At 47.1% G+C, this 20,429-nt stretch overlaps 1 protein-coding gene across 2 annotated transcripts in view; it reads right to left on the minus strand.

Moving 5' to 3' along the window:
• ME1 (malic enzyme 1) overlaps positions 1-20,429 on the minus strand; it is a 672,171-nt gene that overhangs the window by 39,426 nt on the left and 612,316 nt on the right. For both annotated transcript variants that reach the window (XM_063916902.1, XM_063916903.1), the window contains 2 exons: positions 6,066-6,171; positions 5,831-5,973 (listed from right to left, as the gene is read on the minus strand). In XM_063916902.1, coding sequence (XP_063772972.1) covers positions 5,831-5,973; positions 6,066-6,171 — 249 coding nt within the window. The remainder of the gene's footprint in view (positions 1-5,830; positions 5,974-6,065; positions 6,172-20,429) is intronic.

Genomic DNA, 20,429 nt, shown 5'->3' on the forward strand with positions numbered 1-20,429 from the left:
GGCCACTCCTAGAGGAGGGGGTACTGTCACGGCGCCGCGGTCTTCATACTTACCTCTCCGGGCGCGCTGGGTCTCCGTGCGGCCGTCCTCGCTGGCGGGTCCCCGGCGTCCGGCGCTCCGTCTAGCAGGCCTCCACGTCCGACGTCCTCGGGAGCTGCGGGTGACGTCATCGGCCCGTCCTCCAATCAGGCCCTGGTGGGAAGTACCTCCGTGCCTCCAAGCACCTCCGTGCCTCCAAGCACCTCCGTGCCTCCAAGCACCTCCGTGCCTCCAAGCACCTCCGTGCCTCCAGCACCTCCGTGCCTCCAAGCACCTCCGTGCCTCCAGCACCTTCGTACCTCCGTGCCTCCAAGCACCTCCGTGCCTTCCAGCACCTTCGTGATTTACCAGCACCTGTCAAGTTCTCTCTTTCAGGAGACCTTCAGCGTCCGCACGTGCCTCCTGTCCGCCGATCAGATCCTGCATGAGGAAGACTTACATCCGGCCATCTCTGCTGCGGCCCAGTTGCGGTTCCACTTCCCGGTCATCGGAAGAAACCCCAAGTCCACAACCTCCTCAAACCAGGTCAGTGATAAACATGGCTGGATTCTAAATCTTCTAAAGTCGCAGTTGGTTCCGACAACTCGGCTATCTTTCTTGGGCATGATTCTGGACACGGAACAAAAGAGGGTTTTTCAACCAATGGAAAAAGCCCAGGAACTCCAGAACATGGTCAGAGACCTGTTAAAACCGAAAAGAGTGTCAGTCCATCAATGCACTCGAGTTCTGGGGAAAATGGTGTTGACCATCGAGGCCATCCCCTTCAGCAGGTTTCATGCGAGGACGTTTCAGTGGGACCTTCTGGACAAGTGGTCCGGGTCCCATCTTCAAATTCATCAGAGAATAAGCCTGTCCCCCAGGGCCAGGGTATCTCTCCTGTGGTGGCTGCAGAGTGCTCACCTTCTACAGGGTCGCAGGTTCGGCATTCAAGACTGGGTTCTAGTGACCACGGACGCGAGCCTCCGAGGATGGGGAGCAGTCACACAAGGAAGGAACTTTCAGGGGATATGGTCAAGCCAGGAGGCTTGTCTACACATCAATGTACTGGAATTGAGGGCCATATACAACGGCCTACGTCAAGCGGAGGATCTTCTTCGCGACCTACCGGTTCTGATTCAATCAGACAACGTCACAGCCGTGGCTCATGTAAACCGCCAAGGCGGGACAAGGAGCAGAGTGGCAATGGCGGAAGCCACCAGGATTCTTCGCTGGGCGGAAAATCACGTAAGCGCTCTGTCAGCTGTCTTCATTCCATGTGTGGACAACTGGGAAGCAGACTTCCTCAGCCGACACGATCTCCATCCAGGAGAGTGGGGACTTCATCAAGAAGTTTTTGCAGAGATAACAAGTCGTTGGGGACTTCCTCAAATAGACATGATGGCGTCACGCCTCAACAAGAAGCTTCGGAGGTATTGTGCCAGGTCAAGGGACCCTCAGGCAGTAGCAGTGGACACCCTGGTGACACCGTGGGTGTTTCAGTCGGTCTATGTGTTCCCTCCTCTTCCACTCATCTCAAAGATATTGAGAATCATAAGACGAAAAGGAGTGCGGACAATACTCATTGTTCCAGACTGGACTCGAAGGGCCTGGTATTCAGATCTTCAGGAAATGCTCACAGAAGATCCGTGGTCTCTTCCTCTCAGAAAGGACCTGTTGCAACAGGGGCCCTGTGTGTTCCAAGACTTACCGCGGTTATGTTTGACGGCATGGCGGTTGAACACCGAATCCTAGCTGGGAAAGGCATTCTGGAAGAAGTCATCCCTACTCTGATAAAAGCTAGGAAGGAGGTGACAGCGAAACATTATCACCGTATCTGGAGAAAGTATGTATCTTGGTGTGAAGCTAAGAATGCTCCTACGGAAGATTTCCACCTGGGCCATTTTCTCCACTTTCTGCAGACAGGAGTGGATATGGGCCTTAAATTGGGCTCCATTAAAGTACAGATTTCGGCCCTATCGATTTTCTTTCAGAAGGAATTGGCTTCTCTCCCAGAAGTCCAGACTTTTGTAAAGGGAGTGCTGCACATACAGCCTCCTTTTGTGCCTCCAGTGGCACCATGGGATCTTAACGTGGTGTTACAGTTCCTAAAATCTCACTGGTTTGAGCCCCTTCAAACAGTGGAATTAAAATTTCTCACTTGGAAGGTGGTCATGTTGTTGGCCTTGGTGTCTGCAAGGCGGGTGTCTGAATTGGCGGCTTTGCCTCACAAAAGCCCCTATCTGATTTTCCATGTGGATAGAGCGGAGTTGAGGACTCATCCTCAATTTTTGCCAAAGGTGGTTTCATCGTTTCATATGAACCAACCTATTGTGGTACCAGTGGCTACGAGTGACTTGGAGGATTCCAAGTCCCTGGATGTAGTCAGGGCATTAAAAATTTATGTAGCCAGGACGGCTCGGGTTAGGAAAACAGAGGCACTGTTTGTCCTGTATGCAGCCAACAAGGTTGGCGCTCCTGCTTCTAAGCAGACTATTGCTCGCTGGATATGTAACACGATTCAGCAGGCTCATTCTACGGCTGGATTGCCATACCAAATTCCGTAAAGGCTCATTCCACTAGGAAGGTGGGCTCTTCTTGGGCAGCTCCCAGAGGCGTCTCGGCATTACAGCTTTGCCGAGCGGCGACTTGGTCGGGTTCAAACACTTTTGCAAAATTCTACAAGTTTGATACCCTGGCTGATGAGGACCTCGGTGCTGCAGAGTCATCCGCACTCTCCCGCCCGGTCTGGAGCTTTGGTATAATCCCCATGGTCCTTACGGAGTCCCCAGCATCCTCTAGGACGTAAGAGACAATAAGATTTTAAACCTACCGGTAAATCTTTTTCTCCTAGTCCGTAGAGGATGCTGGGCGCCCGTCCCAGTGCGGACATATTTCTGTAAGACTTGTATATAGTTATTGCTTACATAAGGGTTATGTTACAGTTTTGATCAGTCTCGGGCTGATGCTGTTTTGTTTCATACTGTTAACAGGTTAGTATATTTCATGTTATACGGTGTGATTGGTGTGGCTGGTATGAATCTTGCCCTTAGATTAACAAAATCCTTTCCTCGTACTGTCCGTCTCCTCTGGGCACAGTTTCTCTAACTGAGGTCTGGAGGAGGGGCATAGAGGGAGGAGCCAGTGCACACCCATTCTAAAGTTCTTTATAGTGCCCATGTCTCTTGCGGAGCCCGTCTATACCCCATGGTCCTTACGGAGACCCCAGCATCCTCTACGGACTAGGAGAAAAAGATTTACCGGTAGGTTTAAAATCTTATTTTTAACTAGTTCACAATCATTATTTTGTTCGTAGCCATACGTGCAGTATTAGGGGCTACCTCTACAGAGAACTGGAAGATTACTGTAACAATTGAGAACAATGTAAAGGCCAGTACTCACTGGCAGATGTGGGGAGAGATATGTGCTGAGCAAACCGCTCAGCACACATCTCTCCCCCCGCTCAGCACAGTGCGATGTGTGCTCAGCGTGCGGGGGGAGCTCATTTCACCCAGCAGGGGCTGCGCATCGCTATCGCTGTGGGGCATACACACAGAGAGATCACTGCTTAAAATCTAAGCAATCTAGTCAGATTGCTTAGATTTTAAGCAGCGATCGCTCCGTGAGTACCCCCCTTAACAGTAAACACTCTTGGCTGAGCTCAAAGCAAATGAGCAAAGCTGTATATGCAATTTTGCATCATTAAAGTCTGTGTAGAATTCTGGCAATACAATCTTCAATTGCTTTTGCATCGCCATTCTTCCCTTTACTGTATTTGGAAGTCCTGGGTTCCACTGAATTTACAGGACAGTCTTGAAAATGTTGCTTACAGTATCTGTAATTACAGTGACTAGGAAAGAGGATAGGGAAGCACAGAGATTACTATACTTACTTCACATACACACGCAAAGTTTTCCAGGGATAAAATCTCTAATTATCTCTAAGTACGCATGTATAGGGGTTGATTCTGAGTTGCAAACTACTGCGATCACTTTAGCTTCTTTTGCCACAGATGCATCTTGGACTTTATGCTAATGTTAGTAAAAGCCCTGCCACTGGTGCGCATCAAGTGTGCGTCTGACTGTGCAAGGACTGGGACTCCCACTTTATGCAACTTTCCCGATGGTGTGCCTTTAGACACTACCATCAGAAACACCATGGAAAAAAAGTACCTGCCTCTGGATACAGATTCTCTCTCAAAGTATGTCTGTCAATGTAAGTGAGTTAGCAAGCAGTTATGTGACAAGTCTGTGACACTCCCATAATACGCCCATAACGCACTACCCAGGAAAGCCAAATACATTTTTAATATATTTCTCAGCCTTTGCATCTCAATAGCCTCTGTGACTATGCAGCTACTTAGACACATGCACAGATGAAAAACATTGCCCATTTGCACAAATATCGAATTAACATCTGACCCAGAATCAGGCTCATACTGTCTTCACTTGGGCTTTCTCTTACATTATAACATCTATGCTGAAGCTAGCACTGTCCCTGAAAGATCTACAGAGAGAGCAGTCTTTATTACTTTGGCAAAACCATGTTCCACAGCAAGGGAGGGGGGGGGGGGGGGGGGGTTTAGAAATGTAACATGAACAGAAACTTAGATAAAAAATAAAGCTGGCCAGGTTTTGTGGGCTACAAGCAAAAGCAGCCAGTATTTGCCCTGCATGCAAACAAAATTAATGTACAGTATTTGCCCCCCTTGCATTGCACCATGGTTTGTTCCAGGTAAGTTGCTTGTTCTTTCTGCTTTGCTTCTACCTCAGAATCTACATAGCCCCAGAATCTACATAGCTTATTATTACCAATTCATTTCATTCTTATGGACTGATAATAATTTACAAATCTATCAATATAACTGGATGCAGTGATTTAAATGTTGCAATTAAAACATATCTATATTCTTAGAGTTTATACTGAATGCACATTACAAACCTTAATAATAATAATAATAATAATTTCTTAAGGTCTATTAGCATTATAGTGAAAGCAGGATCCTTAATACACTTTTTGTTCTAAGAATATAAATGTTAGTGTATTCTGCATATCATAACATGTTCCACTGTTAACCACTTAACTGGCTTCAGCTGACACGGTCACATCTCATACAATTGTACCATCCTGTTGTGTTCCCTGCCTTTTAAACAGGAAATCAGTTCTGCACATGTGACAAATGGATTTCCACTGGCTCCCTGTTCCCCCTAGACAGTGATGTAGTGATCCGCGACTGCCAACATCACTGCTGGAATCGGGCACAAGGATATTGCGAGATCGGCAAATGCAGAGATTAACAGCAGCAGTGAGGAACGATCAGCAGTCGTCCCTGACACAGGCTCCTCTGTGCTCTGCTTGTGGTGGATGGGAAGGAGTAATGCCCTATGGTGGTGAGGGGTAATACCCCTGGTGGGCTCTTATTGCACTGGGTGTGTGTGTGAGTAGGGGGTTGGAGGGCTAATACCCCATTAAAGTCATTTGACACTGAGGCTTGGCGGACACCAGGGCTTTTACAACACCGGATAACGTTAATGAAGATCTATTAACACAGGGGTTTATATTGCCAGTTGGGGGTGGGAATTAATTTTACAATGGGGGCCTACAGTATATACATAGGGGGTTGCGAGACACCCAGTATGCATATATATTTTTTTAACAAAATATTTAAATGTATCTAAAGAAAATGTTTTTAACTTAATTAAATAAGTATAATTTTTTTTTTAAATTGTCAGTTAAGTGGTTAAAAGTAACAGTATCCAATCCTGATGTTCCATACATATTGTAACATACGAGAACACACAGGTTATTGTGTTACCTCGGTCAGTCCATAGCATTGCTCTGCAGTGCATTCCGCCTTACTTGTCGGATTGCTGAGTGCAAAAATGATTGGTCGCTTATTGAATGAAGCCATGTCTTTCAGAATTTGCTCGGTGAATGCCCCGCCTATTGCTGCGACACCTGCAGTAGAGAGATTGCTGTTACAGATGTGACGGTCCGATATGGTAATGAGGACGTGGAGAAAATGTATATATTTAAAATTAAACTGTCACCTATTAAAACAGTTGGTTTGATAACTTTAACAACATCTCCCAAACTCTTGATTTCCGTATGTGGATGGGCAAATCTCTCCTTTTCATGTGTCAGTGAAGACCTGCCCTGTAAGAAACACATTTATGCAGAGTTAAACAATATATATATGTGGTACCCTGAATGAGATTCAATTGGTGCAGCCAGCTACTTAAGATTCACTGAACTAAGGTCAGGTGTACTTATGTATTAGCTGTTAACTTAATTAACTAAACTGTATACACTATTATAATTAACTTCCCTAAATTCATATTTATTTGAATATCAGTCTTACAGGCTTATAAGCACAATACATATTTATCAGCAGTTTACGTCTGCTTTATTACACTGAGGGGTCTATTTACTAAAGCCTTGGATGGAGATAAAGTCGTTTGAGATAAAGTACAAGCCAATCGGCTCCTAACTGCTGTGCCACAGGCTGTGTTTGAAAAATGACAGGAGCCGATTGGCTGGTACTTTATCTCCAGCGACTTTATCTCCATATAAGGCTTAGTAAATAGACCCCTGAGTAGCCAATGCTGGCTTATGTGCTTCACTTTACCAGCTACAACTCTGGTTATCTCACCAGTAAAAATGACACTCATGTTGAGGCAGTGCCTCCTGACAGGCTTGAACATTGGCAAAGCCAGGTTTTAGTTGGCTCTTTGTTTGCACACGTTGGGGCCATTGCAATGTGTGTTGCAGCGCAGATCTTTACCAATGTTAAACCAAAGTCTATCAAAATGGCAGCTTGTGTGTGTACCAATAAAAAAACTGGTTTTTATCACACCCAGAGCCACTTGAGGGGTAACGGGACTGGGCCAAATGTCCCCCTTTGGAGTGCTGCTGAGAGGAACAAAAAATTCTCCCTTTGCAGCATACAGTACCCAGGCTCCTGTTCAGCTCTTGGCGGCCCTGAAAAAAGGACATCTTGGAAGAGAATTTACAATTATTCTCTTCCTCCCAATTGAATATAGAAGTAAAGTCTGACTGGCCCAGCAGGCTCCTTTGTGTCAAAGGCAAAAAGGCCATCAAAATATTATACATCTGCATTTGCAGTACTGTATGTCAGTGTACAACATACTTGTCTACTTTTGAAAAGCATTTCAGGGAGATGTGAAAGTAACACCTATCAGCACGGACGTGTCCTGCTTCATCGGAGAGGCGTGTCATGAAAATGACTTGCATCCAAATGTAAATGAGCCCCAAAGTTACTAAGATCTACTTGTTGAAGAAAAGACACTGATATTTGGCAGGATTTGTTTGTGTATTGTGTTTTACAAGAGGTTCCATATACTGTAAGTGGCCACGAGAAACCTTATTTACAATGCATGTAGCTATAAGGATCATTATGCCTTATAACCAATGCAGGGAAATGGCACTGATGAGCCCATTTGAATGTATGTATCTCTGATTTATTTTTCCCCCCAAGAATGTAACAGCTACATAATGGGGGTAAGGAGCGATCAGGGAGATTGATGGACTATTCAGGGAGTGAGGGAGATTGCTGCTATTTCAAGGAGTCTCCTGCAGAATGAGGGAGGGTAGGCAACTATGGTGTACATCCGTGGTCAGCAGCAGCAGAAATCTGGAGTGCTGATGCAGCAGACTAGTATTATAGAATCATGAACAGAAAGCAATATTTATTGCTTGCAAATAAAGAAATGCTTACTATGTAATATCAATCATTTGTATGATTTATAAAAACTGCTTTAAGCAGATTAAGATACTGAATATTTTCTTCACTAAAATGTGTTTTGATTTAAACATTCCTGCAGATGGCACTACAGCCTGATAATAGAATTCTTTGTAGACGTATATATTATGTCAGCGGTGATGATAATATCTGCACTAGCAAGCAACGCTTAGCATATTTAGCTTTCTGCTAGGGAATTTCACCAGAGGTCACTGCTGGTCGCAGGCACAGAGCTGAGTTGTACTTTCCTTTTAGGTCTAGGATACTAATTAACGTGATTGATTATGTGTTGAATAAACACTAAAAGTAATGTAAAAAGAAACATGTACAGGAATGCACAGTAATAACACATTACACAGACACTAATATACTTCATGTGAATTATAACATTTTTAAAAGTATAAAATACAGTATGGCACAATCATCCTTTATTATAAATGCCTCCAGTAATGTGCGTTTCCATAGTCTCTGTCATCTTAGGGGACTATTTACTAAGCCTTCAATGGAGATAAAGTGGATGGAGATAAAGCACCAGCCAATCGGCTCCTGTCATTTTTCAAACCCAGCCTGTGACATGGCAGTTATGAGCTGATTGGCTGGAACTTTATCTCCAGCGACTTTATCTCTATCCAAGGCTTAGTAAATATAGACCCCATAGTCCCCAATATTCCTCTCTATCATGAATAAAAAGTCTATATGACTGCGGTAAGATTTTTTCTTTTGTCATGCATGACACTTACTAAACTGTATCTGGTATGTGACTTTCTCTATCGTCCTAGTGGATGCTGGGGTTCCTGAAAGGACCATGGGGAATAGCGGCTCCGCAGGAGACAGGGCACAAAAGTAAAGCTTTCCGATCAGGTGGTGTGCACTGGCTCCTCCCCCTATGACCCTCCTCCAAGCCAGTTAGATTTTTGTGCCCGGCCGAGAAGGGTGCAATCTAGGTGGCTCTCCTAAAGAGCTGCTTAGAAAAGTTTAGCTTAGGTTTTTTTATTTTACAGTGAGTCCTGCTGGCAACAGGATCACTGCAACGAGGGACTTAGGGGAGAAGAAGTGAACTCACCTGCGTGCAGGATGGATTGGCTTCTTGGCTACTGGACATCAGCTCCAGAGGGACGATCACAGGTACAGCCTGGATGGTCACCGGAGCCTTGCCGCCGGCCCCCTTGCAGATGCTGAAATAAGAAGAGGTCCAGAATCGGCGGCAGAAGACTCCTCAGTCTTCTAAAGGTAGCGCACAGCACTGCAGCTGTGCGCCATTTTCCTCTCAGCACACTTCACACGGCAGTCACTGAGGGTGCAGGGCGCTGGGAGGGGGGCGCCCTGGGAGGCAAATGAAAACCTATTTTGGCTAAAAATACCTCACATATAGCCTCCGGAGGCTATATGGAGATATTTAACCCCTGCCAGAATCCGTTAAGAGCGGGAGACGAGGCCGCCGAAAAAGGGGCGGGGCCTATCTCCTCAGCACACAGCGCCATTTTCCCTCACAGAAAGGCTGGAGGGAAGGCTCCCAGGCTCTCCCCTGCACTGCACTACAGAAACAGGGTTAAAACAGAGAGGGGGGGCACTAATTTGGCGTTAGAAATATATAAAAAAGATGCTATAAGGGAAAACACTTATATAAGGTTGTCCCTATATAATTATAGCGTTTTTGGTGTGTGCTGGCAAACTCTCCCTCTGTCTCTCCAAAGGGCTAGTGGGTCCTGTCCTCTATCAGAGCATTCCCTGTGTGTGTGCTGTGTGTCGGTACGTGTGTGTCGACATGTAGGAGGACGATGTTGGTGAGGAGGCGGAGCAATTGCCTGTAATGGTGATGTCACTCTCTAGGGAGTCGACACCGGAATGGATGGCTTATTTAGGGAATTACGTGATAATGTCAACACGCTGCAAGGTCGGTTGACGACATGAGACGGCCGACAAACAATTAGTACCGGTCCAGACGTCTCAAAAACACCGTCAGGGGTTTTAAAACGCCCGTTTACTTTAGTCGGTCGACACAGACACAGACAGGGACACTGAATCCAGTGTCGACGGTGAATAAACAAACGTATTCCTTATTAGGGCCACACGTTAAAGGCAATGAAGGAGGTGTTACATATTTCTGATACTACAAGTACCACAAAAGAGGGTATTATGTGGGATGTGAAAAAACTACCATAGTTTTTCCTGAATCAGATAAATTAAATAAAGTGTGTGATGATGCGTGGGTTCCCCCCGATAGAAAATTATGGGCGGTATACCCTTTCCCGCCAGAAGTTAGGGCGCGTTGGGAAACACCCCTTAGGGTGGATAAGGCGCTCACACGCTTATCAAAACAAGTGGCGGTACCGTCTATAGATAGGGCCGTCCTCAAGGACCAGCTGACAGGAGGCTGGAAAATATCATAAAAAGTATATACACACATACTGGTGTTATACTGCGACCAGCGATCGCCTCAGCCTGGATGTGCAGAGCTGGGGTGGCTTGGTCGGATTCCCTGACTAAAAATATTGATACCCTTGACAGGGACAGTATTTTATTGACTATAGAGCATTTAAAGGATGCATTTCTATATATGCGAGATGCACAGAGGGATATTTGCACTCTGGCATCAAGAGTAAATGCGATGTCCATAACTGCCAGAAGATGTTATGGACACGACAGTGGTCAGGTGATGCAGATTCCAAACGGCACAAAGGTGTATTGCCGTATAAAGGAAGAGGAGTTATTTGGGGTTGGTCCATCGGACCTGGTGGCCACGGCAACTGCTGGAAAATCCACCGTTTTTACCCTAAGTCACATCTCTGCAGAAAAAGACACCGTCTTTTCAGCCTCAGTCCTTTCGTCCCTATAAGATCATATCTGCCCAGGGATAGAGGAAAGGGAAGAAGACTGCAGCAGGCAGCCCATTCCCAGGAACAGAAGCGTTCCACCGCTTCTGACAAGTTCTCAGCATGGCGCTGAGACCGTACAGGACCCCTGGATCCTACAAGTAGTATCCCAGGGGTACAGATTGGAATGTCGAGACGTTTCCCCTTCGCAGGCTCCTGAAGTCTGCTTTACCAAGGTCTCCCTCCGACAAGGAGGCAGTATGGGAAAAAATTCACAAGCTGTATTCCCAGCAGGTGATAATTAAATTACCCCTCCTACTACAAGAAAAGGGGTATTATTCCACACTATATTGTGGTACTGAAGCCAGAAGGCTAGGTGAGACTTATTCTAAATCTAAAAATTTTTTGAACACTTACAAAGGTTCAAATCAAGATGGAGTCACTCAGAGCAGTGATAACAAACAGGAAGAAGGGGACTATATAGTGTCCCGGGACATCAGGGATGCTTACCTCTATGTCCCAAATTTGCCCTTCTCACTAAGGGTACCTCAGGTTCGTGGTGCAGAACTGTCACTATCAGTTTCAGACGCTGCCGTTTGGATTGTCCACGGCACCCCGGGTCTTTACTAAGGTAATGGCCGAAATGATGATTTTTCTTCGAAGAAAAGGCGTCTTAATTATCCCTTACTTGGACGATCTCCTGATAAGGGCATAGTCCAGGGAACAGTTGGAGGTAGGAGTAGCACTATCTCGGATACTGCTACAACAGCACGGGTGGATTCTAAATATTCCAAAATCGCAGCTGATCCCGACGACACGTCTGCTGTGCCTAGGGATGATTCTGGACACAGTCCAGAAAAAGGTGTTTCTCCCGAAAGAGAAAGCCAGGGAGTTATCCGAGCTAGTCAGGAACCTCCTAAAAACAGTGCATCATTGCACAAGGGTCCTGGTAGAAAATGGTGGCTTCCTACGAAGCAATTCCATTCGGCAGATTTCACGCAAGAACTTTTCAGTGGGATCTGCTGGACAAATGGTCCGGATCGCATCTTCAGATGCATCAGCGGATAACCCTATATCCAAGGACAAGGGTGTCTCTCCTGTGGTGGTTATAGAGTGCTCATCTTCTAGAGGGCCGCAGATTCGGCATTCAGGATTGGATGCTGGTGACCACGGAGCCCAGCCCGAGAGGCTGGGGAGCAGTCACACAAGGAAAAAATTTCCAGGGAGTGTGATCAAGTCTGGAGACTTTTCTCCACATAAATATACTGGAGCTAAGGGTAAATTTATAATGCTCTAAGCTTAGCAAGACCTCTGCTTCAAGGTCAGCCGGTATTGATCCAGTGGGAAAAACATCACGGCAGTCGCCCACGTAAACAGACAGGGCGACACAAGAAGCAGGAGGGCAATGGCAAAAACTGCAAGGACTTTTCGCTGGGCGGAAAATCATGTGATAGCACTGTCAGCAGTGTTTCATCCCGGGAATGGAAACTGGGAAGCAGACTTCCTCAGCAGGCACGACCTCCACCCGGGAGAGTGGAAACTTCATCGGGAAGTTTTTTCCACATGATTGTAAACCGTTGGGAAATACCAAAGGTGGACATGATGGCGTCCCGTCTGAACAAAAAACGGGACAGGTATTGCGCCAGGTCAAGAGACCCTCAGGCAATAGCTGTGGACGTTCTGGTAACACCGTGGGTGTACCAGTCGGTGTATGTGTTCCCTCCTCTGCTTCTCATACCTAAGGTGCTGAGAATTATAAGACGTAGAGGAGTAAGAACTATACTCATGGCTCCGGATTGGCCAAGAAGGACTTGGTATCCGGAACTTCAAGAGATGTTTACAGAGGTCTTATGGCCTCTGCCGCTAAGAAGGGACTTGCTTCAGCAAGTACCATGTCTGTTCCAAGACTTACCGCAGCTGCGTTTGTTGGCATGGCGGTGGAACGCCGGATCCTAAGGGAAAAAGGCATTCCGGAAGAGGTCATTCCTACCCTGGTCAAAGCCAGAAAGGAGGTGACCGCACAACATTATCACCACATGTGGCGAAAATATGTTGCGTGGTGTGAGGCCAGGAAGGCCCCACAAAGAAATTTCAACTCGGTCGATTCCTGCATTTCCTGCAAACAGGAGTGTCTATGGGCCTCAAATTGGGGTCCATTAAGGTTCAAATTTCGGCCCTGTCAATTTTCTTCCAGAAAGAATTGGCTTCAGTTCCTGAAGTCCAGAACTTTGTCAAGGGAGTATTGCATATACAACCCTCTTTTGTGCCTCCAGTGGCACTGTGGGATCTCAACGTAGTTCTGGGATTCTTCAAATCACATTGGTTTAAAACCAGTCAAATCTGTGGATTTGAAGCATCTCACATGAAAAGTGACCATGTTCTTGGCCCTGGCCTGGACCAGGCGAGTGTCAAATTGGTGGTTTTTTTCTCAAAAAAGCCCATATTTGTTTGTCCATTCGGACAGGGCAGAGCTGCGGACTCGTCCCCAGTTCTCTCCCTAAGGTGGTGTCAGTGTTTCACCTGAACCAGCTTATTGTGGTGCCTTGCACCTACTAGGGACTTGGAGGACTCCAAGTTGCTAGATGTTGTCAGGGCCCTGAAAATATAGGTTCCAGGACGGCTGGAGTCAGGAAAACTGACTTGCTGTTATCCTGTATGCACCCAACAAACTGGGTGCTCTTGCTTTTAAGCAGACTATTGCTAGTTGGATGTGTAATACAATTCAGCTTGCACATTCTGTGGCAGGCCTGCCACAGCCAAAATATGTAAATGCCCATTCCACAAGGAAGGTGGGCTCATCTTGGGCGGCTGCCCGAGGGGTCTCGGCTTTACAACTTTGCCGAGCGGTTATTTAGTCAGGGGCAAACACGTTTGTAAAATCCTACAAATTTGATACCCTGGCTAAGGAGGACCTGGAGTTCTCTCATTCGGTGCTGCAGAGTCATCCGCACTCTCCCGCCCGTTTGGGAGCTTTGGTATAATCCCCATGGTCCTTTCAGGAACCCCAGCATCCACTAGGACGATAGAGAAAATAAGAATTTACTTACCGATAATTCTATTTCTCGGAGTCCGTAGTGGATGCTGGGCGCCCATCCCAAGTGCGGATTATCTGCAATACTTGTACATAGTTACAAAAATCGGGTTATTATTGTTGTGAGCCATCTTTTCAGAGGCTCCGCTGTTATCATACTGTTAACTGGGTTTAGATCACAAGTTGTACGGTGTGATTGGTGTGGCTGGTATGAGTCTTACCCGGGATTCAAAATTCCTCCCTTATTGTGTACGCTCGTCCGGGCACAGTACCTAACTGGCTTGGAGGAGGGTCATAGGGGGAGGAGCCAGTGCACACCACCTGATCGGAAAGCTTTACTTTTGTGCCCTGTCTCCTGCGGAGCCGCTATTCCCCATGGTCCTTTCAGGAACCCCAGCATCCACTACGGACTCCGAGAAATAGAATTATCGGTAAGTAAATTCTTATTTTTTTTCCTCTATGGTGCCATGCTATAATCAGTGTTAAGCGCTATGGGAAGTGCCGCAGAGGGCACAGTGTTCAATAAAATCATTTATAGAAGAGAAAAATGGATTCCACCAGCACATTTATTACCATTTACAGTATATAGCACATATATTTTCCAAAGCAGTCTTACATAAAATAACTGGCCATTCCCATCAGACCCTAGCCCAGTGGATCTTACAATCTGTTATCTACCACCTGTATTCTCTCTCTCTCTCTCTCTCATTTCTGATGGTAACCATCAGTGCCTGTTACTGAAGTCTCTGGATCCCACAGTGGTGTCCTCCGGCTGCAGTCTCTGCTATGCAGCTGCAACTCCCATAGAGATGTGTGCACCACTCAACACAGGATTTAAAGGGCCAGACACGCCAATGTGTGATGGCTCCAAGTTTGAATTCCCCTCCTATAAAGGCTGTCTCTGAGCATTATTCAGTGCCAGAGTATAGGCTCCTAAATCATACTCCTGCATCCAGTGGCGGAACTAGCGAGCGGTGGGCCCAGGTGCGACAAAATGCTTTTGCCCCCCCCCCCCCTCCCTCATCCCATCCAAGTCCACCCCCTCACCCCTAGAGAGGATCTGGTGAGGGGGACCTGCTCAGGGCCAGAGAAATGGATACCTAGCAACAGTGCCGTAACTAGACATGTTAGCACTGTGTGCAAGAAACGGCATCGGAGCCCCACCCCTGCATGCAAAACAGAGGCAGTGCGCGCCGTAGCAGCGCGCAAAAATACATAGTGGCTTTGTGGGGAAGGGGTGTGGCCACAAAATAATACCAATTCATAAAACGGTGCACAGTAGTCTCCATTCTTCAAATTACGCCGCACAGTAGCACCACTACACCAGGTAGAAACCCTTTTACACCTTACAGCGGACAGATTCCTCTTTTTACACATTACGGCAGACAGCGTCCCCCTTTTTACACATTACGCCAGACAGCGTGCACTTTTTACACATAATGGCAGACAGCGTCCCCTTTTTACACATAACGACAGACAGCGTGCCCTTGTTACACATTGCGGCAGACAGCGTACACTTTTTACACATAACGGCAGACAGCGTGCCCTTGTTAAACATAGCGGCAGACAGCGTACACTTTTTACACATAACGGCAGACAGCGTCCCCCTTTTTACACATTACGGCAGACAGCGTGCACTTTTTACACATAACGGCAGACAGCATGCCCTTGTTAAACATAGCGACAGACAGCGTGCACTTTTTACACAACGGCAGACAGCGTCCCCTTTTTACACATAACGGCAGACAGCGTCCCCTTTTTACACATTACGGCAGACAGCGTCCCCTTTTTACACATTACGGCAGACAGCGTGCCCTTGTTACACATTACGGCAGACAGCGTCCCCCTTTTTACACATTACGGCAGGCAGATTCCCCCTTTTTACACATAGCGCAGGCAGATTCCCCATTTTTACACATAGCGGCAGGCAGTCCCCCCTTTTTACACATTGCGGCAGGCAGATTCCTCCTTTTTACACATTGCGGCAGGCAGTCCCCCGTTTTTACACATTGCGGCAGGCGGATTCCCCCTTTTTACACATTGCGGCAGGCAGTCCCCCCAGGGCCGTCTTAACAGCAGTGTGGGCCCCTGGGCACAACAATGCACTGGGGCCCCTACCTATCCTCCAGCGGTAGGGGTTGGGGGTGCTATCAGCGGCAGCTTTGATGTCCCGTGGGCGGCAGGGGGGGTTCTATCTGTCGCTCAGCATGTACTGTAGGACCTGGAGCAGTGATTTCTGTTAATTAATCCTTTACTGCACAGATGGGTCAGAAGTGAGAACACTAAACTGTAGAAGGTGGCATTGGGCTGAATGAAGGGGCCCTGGTACATAACTTCCAGGATGGTAGGGGGGTTTTAATGTGCAGGGGAGGGGTGGATAGTGGAGTTGGCTTAATTTTCATCATTTTCTGGTGAGAGAGTAGCTTGCTTGACTGCAGATATCTCCAGTACCTGGAAATAGATTTCTTAGCTTTCAATGGGATAAAAACACTAGAGAGTCTCACCTTTCAGGAGATACTGGGGACTTGGGGATCAGAGTTCAGGAGCCAGAGCAATCCACCAACGAAAATATAAAACTGTATACCAGGCGTGTGGAGCTGGAGCAGGGACCAGCTGCTGGAAGGCTGATATCTCTGGTTCTGGGCATAGTAGAGACAAGCTGCCAGTGTTCACCAAAAGGGGAGAGTCCCAGATTTTGGAGTATACCGTCAGAAAAACTGTAAGTCAAACAGAATCTGAGATATCTGGCTGGGTAGAGCAATTAACAGGCTTGGATGGAGACCACTGCTTTGAAGTCGGATATCTCTGGTTCCCCTGGCCCGATTTTCAAAAATCTGGTACCCCTGGAAAGAGGGGACCCTTGGCTATCAGCCTAGGGCCCTTATACTCCTGGGGCCCTTGGGCAAGAGCCCATTGAGCCCATACGGAAAGACGGCCCTGAGTCCCCCATTTTTACACATTGCGGCAGGCAGATTCCCCATTTTTACACATTGCGGCAGGCAGATTCCCCCTTTTTACACATAGCGGCAGGCAGTCCCCCATTTTTACACATAGCGGCAGGCAGATTCCCCATTTTTACACATTGCGGCAGGCAGATTCCCCCTTTTTACACATAGCGGCAGGCAGTCCCCCATTTTTACACATTGCGGCAGGCAGTCCCCCATTTTTACACATTGCGGCAGGCAGTCCCAACAAAGAAAGAAAGAAAGAGACAGAAAGAATGAATTATACTTACCCTCTCCGGCGTCTCCGCTGGCTCAGGCTCCTCGGTGCAGCGTCAGACGATTCCCGGGCTGGAGAGAAGGAGGAGGAGGGAGGTGGAGGAGGGAGCCGCAGCAGCGCTGTGTAATTGGTGGAGGCGCTGCTGCTGCTGCCCCTCTGCTTCACTATAGGCTGTTCTTGGAAGACAGCCTATAGTGAAGCAGAGGGCCAGCAGCAGCAGCGCCTCCACCAGTAGTAAAGCGCTGCTGCGGCTCCCTCCTTCACCTCCCTCCTCCTCCTTCTCCCCCGTACCGCTGCTCCTCTCCTCTCTCCGGGCGGCTGTGCGCTGTGGGCAGCGGTTGCCCGCAGCGCACAGCGGCATGTAATGAGTCAGTTTGACTCATTACATGCTTTGGGCCCCTGGACAGAGGCGGGCCCCAGTGCAATGCACTGGCGGTAGTTCCGCCTCTGCCTGCATCAGCCTTGTACCATACTTGCCTACTTTCCCAGCCCCCCGATAGAGCAGGCAAGTCTCCCGATTCTTCAGGTCCCCCCTGCCCAGTGATTGTGGCTTTATAGATCGGGGGGCATGGCTCACAGGAGGTGCCACGGTAACCCCATCCCGTCTCCGCCCCACCCCCATTCCACCTACGGACCACCTCCTCCTCACGTCATAGCCCTGCCCCCCTGCTGAGCCGACCTGGCTGCTCTCTCCCGGAGAGAGCAGCCAGAATGACGGCATGTATACCTTGTACTACTTGTGTACTTCATACTAACTCGGTTCCTGTTTTGGTCCTGTTACCTGTCTCTCTGTGCTTCACTCTGTGTTCCTGCTGACCGCTTCCAATGTCTGCACTCTATCCAGCATATTCCAGAGTCTGCTCCAGTGCACACCAGCCTCCTGTCCTTGAGCCCTGCTGTCTTGTTCTCTCCTTCGCACTATACATGCCACCTGATTTCCTTGTCTTTTGCCTGGAAGTTTCTTTAAATGGCTCTGACACTGACTGCTTGCCCTTGCGTTGGGTAGACACTTCACCTGACTCGGGACTTACTTCTGCTTGCCCTACTGGCATGGCCGTCATGAGTGAATCAGTGCCATGCGCTCTGCAAGGGTAACTAAAGGGGGGGGGGGATTAATCAGTAATCAGTGTCAAATGCAACACTTCTCCTCTGCCCACTACACCTGGCAGCTGTATAGCAGTGCAGCTGCAGTACACTGGGCAGTGAGAGATAGGAGGGTCCAGGAAGCAGCACCAATCTCCTCTCACTGCTCGAAGTGTCACTGAGGCTGAGCTGCATGTATGTTGTTCCTAAGCTTTGTTAGTTTACATGGTATTTATCTGATTACATGTTGAGTTACACTGTTACTATGTATATTCCTTGTACAACACTATGGACACTTTAGGCCTGATTCAGAGATGGATACAGAGGCGATGTCGTCTGCACATGCATCCGAGTCGCACTGAGCATGCGTCCCAGTGGTTACTGCTCGGAGACACAGAATGATTTTTGATGCGGAGAGTGTATTTCAGTGGGTTTTCCTTGGAGGTTACCTGGGGGAAAGGGGAGGGGGGGGGGGGAGGGGCTAGCCTGACGTGAGCATGTTACAGGCATTAGCATAAAGAGGCCAGAGCAACTGCATCAAAAAAGCCAGAATTAACCCCTTTGTGGCACCGTAGAAATAAAAAACCGTAAAAAGGCAGACCCATTTTTTAAGCACAGTAACAGATGCATTCATATCAGGATATAATATAAGCAGCTTGATGTAATTTAACCAAGCCCAGCTTTGAATGCCCCATGCCAAGGACACAGCTAAATCGATCATAAAGTTATCAATGTCGGTACAGCACCACACAGCTCTGTGCTGGCCAATGGAAAACTGAATGGCTTCTCCACATGCACAGGTGGTGGGTGGCAGCAAGGGAACTAATTAAGAAGTTTCCAATGTAACTGTTATAAGATATGCTGCTTTAACCTCTGAATAAGGAAAAGGAAAACATTTTAGCGTTGGGGGAAAAGATTATGCAATTTGTCCCAAAATACATGAGAATGTGAACTGTAAGAGTATTAATGAACACACAAAATTGGAGTTTATGTTTATTCAAGAAACACTAGCACCCACAATAGAGGGACATTGCTCCAGCTAGTGCCTGCTACTCTGAGTACATACATTATAGGTTATACGTCAATCTACCAGTTCATTATATACACAGCAGCCACGCAATTTAACATTTAGCTCATTTTTAGACTAATGACAATTGCTAGTGTAAATGTCAGATATATAAAATGAAAACTGTGTAGCAGCTGGCCTTTCTGTTCCGGTGTTGTTATTTACCTGTGTTGTTTATATGTAACATCTGTTTTACTAGTTACTGGTAGATTCATCAACGGTAGGGGGCAGAGCAAACACTCATTACTATATATGCACAAGTGGGAACTTGTTTTTAACCTTGGACATGAACAGCAGGGGTTAGCCCCTAGCTCCTCAGTTAATATGCTTGTACTATTTACCCCTGTCTATCACATACACGTGTGCTTATGGTGTGGTATATTGTGTTGACATTCAAAAATGTCAACATGCACAATTTTGACATGGTCATAATGTCGACACTCGGCATGTCGATATAATTTATGATAGATTGACATGTTATAATAACACCTACCCTCACAGCCCAAACTTTGAAAATGTGTATCTCAACTGGTTTACCCACCAATTTATACCCCACCCCTCCTGTAGTTTCACCCACAGTATCCACATCACTGATCCCCCGGGTTGGGGGGGGGGGGGGGGGAGAGACACCCTGTTTCTTTTGTCAGTCTCGACCCAACAAAATCTGTTGGCTGCCCTGTCTGCTTTCATACGATGTGTTATAGCGCTGTTTATAGTGCATTTAACACTTACCACCTTTCACATCGCCCTTATAGGGCATGATTCAATTTGATGACAGTTGAATAGCGCCGGGAATTAGCTCCCGGGGTTATTCAATACAGCGCAGTTGTAAGTTGGAGAATGCCCGTTCTCCCAGACTAAACAGAGTTTTTTGTCGGGAGAACCAGCATTCTCCAACTAAGTGCTCGATGCGACGCTGTTTCTGCCGTGCTAAGGGCAGAAATCAGTATTGCGCCGGCACTTTTGTCGGATTTCTTCTCGCACCCCTCCAGGGGTGCAAGAAGAAATCCCATCGTTGGGTGTCGCGGGGAGCTGTATTGAATAGCCCCGGGAGCTAATTCTCGGCGCGATTCAACTGTCATCGAATTGAATCATGCCCATAGTTTCCTGTTTTCCAGTCTGCTCTGTGATTTCTGAGATCCACTGTTATCTGCACTCTTCACTTGCTCGTTTATTCCGTGGAACATTTGTTTCACTTACTGTACCATGTAGATTTTCCTGCTGTGTGACACCCTTGTACTGTATTTACTAAAGATTGTTTTTTTGTAAAGCCACTTTTTTACAGAGTCTTTGAAGATTGGATTTAAGAGGACATTAGTGATAAATGTAAAACAAGCCTGATTTTGCCTGCATTACAACTTCGTTTTTAAAGCCAGCCTCTCAAAGACGGTGAAAATTGGCGGCTTAGAAAAACCACTGTTAGTAAATACACCCTTT

The sequence above is a fragment of the Pseudophryne corroboree genome, chromosome 4 (assembly GCF_028390025.1).
Source record: "Pseudophryne corroboree isolate aPseCor3 chromosome 4, aPseCor3.hap2, whole genome shotgun sequence".
NCBI lineage: Eukaryota > Metazoa > Chordata > Amphibia > Anura > Myobatrachidae > Pseudophryne > Pseudophryne corroboree.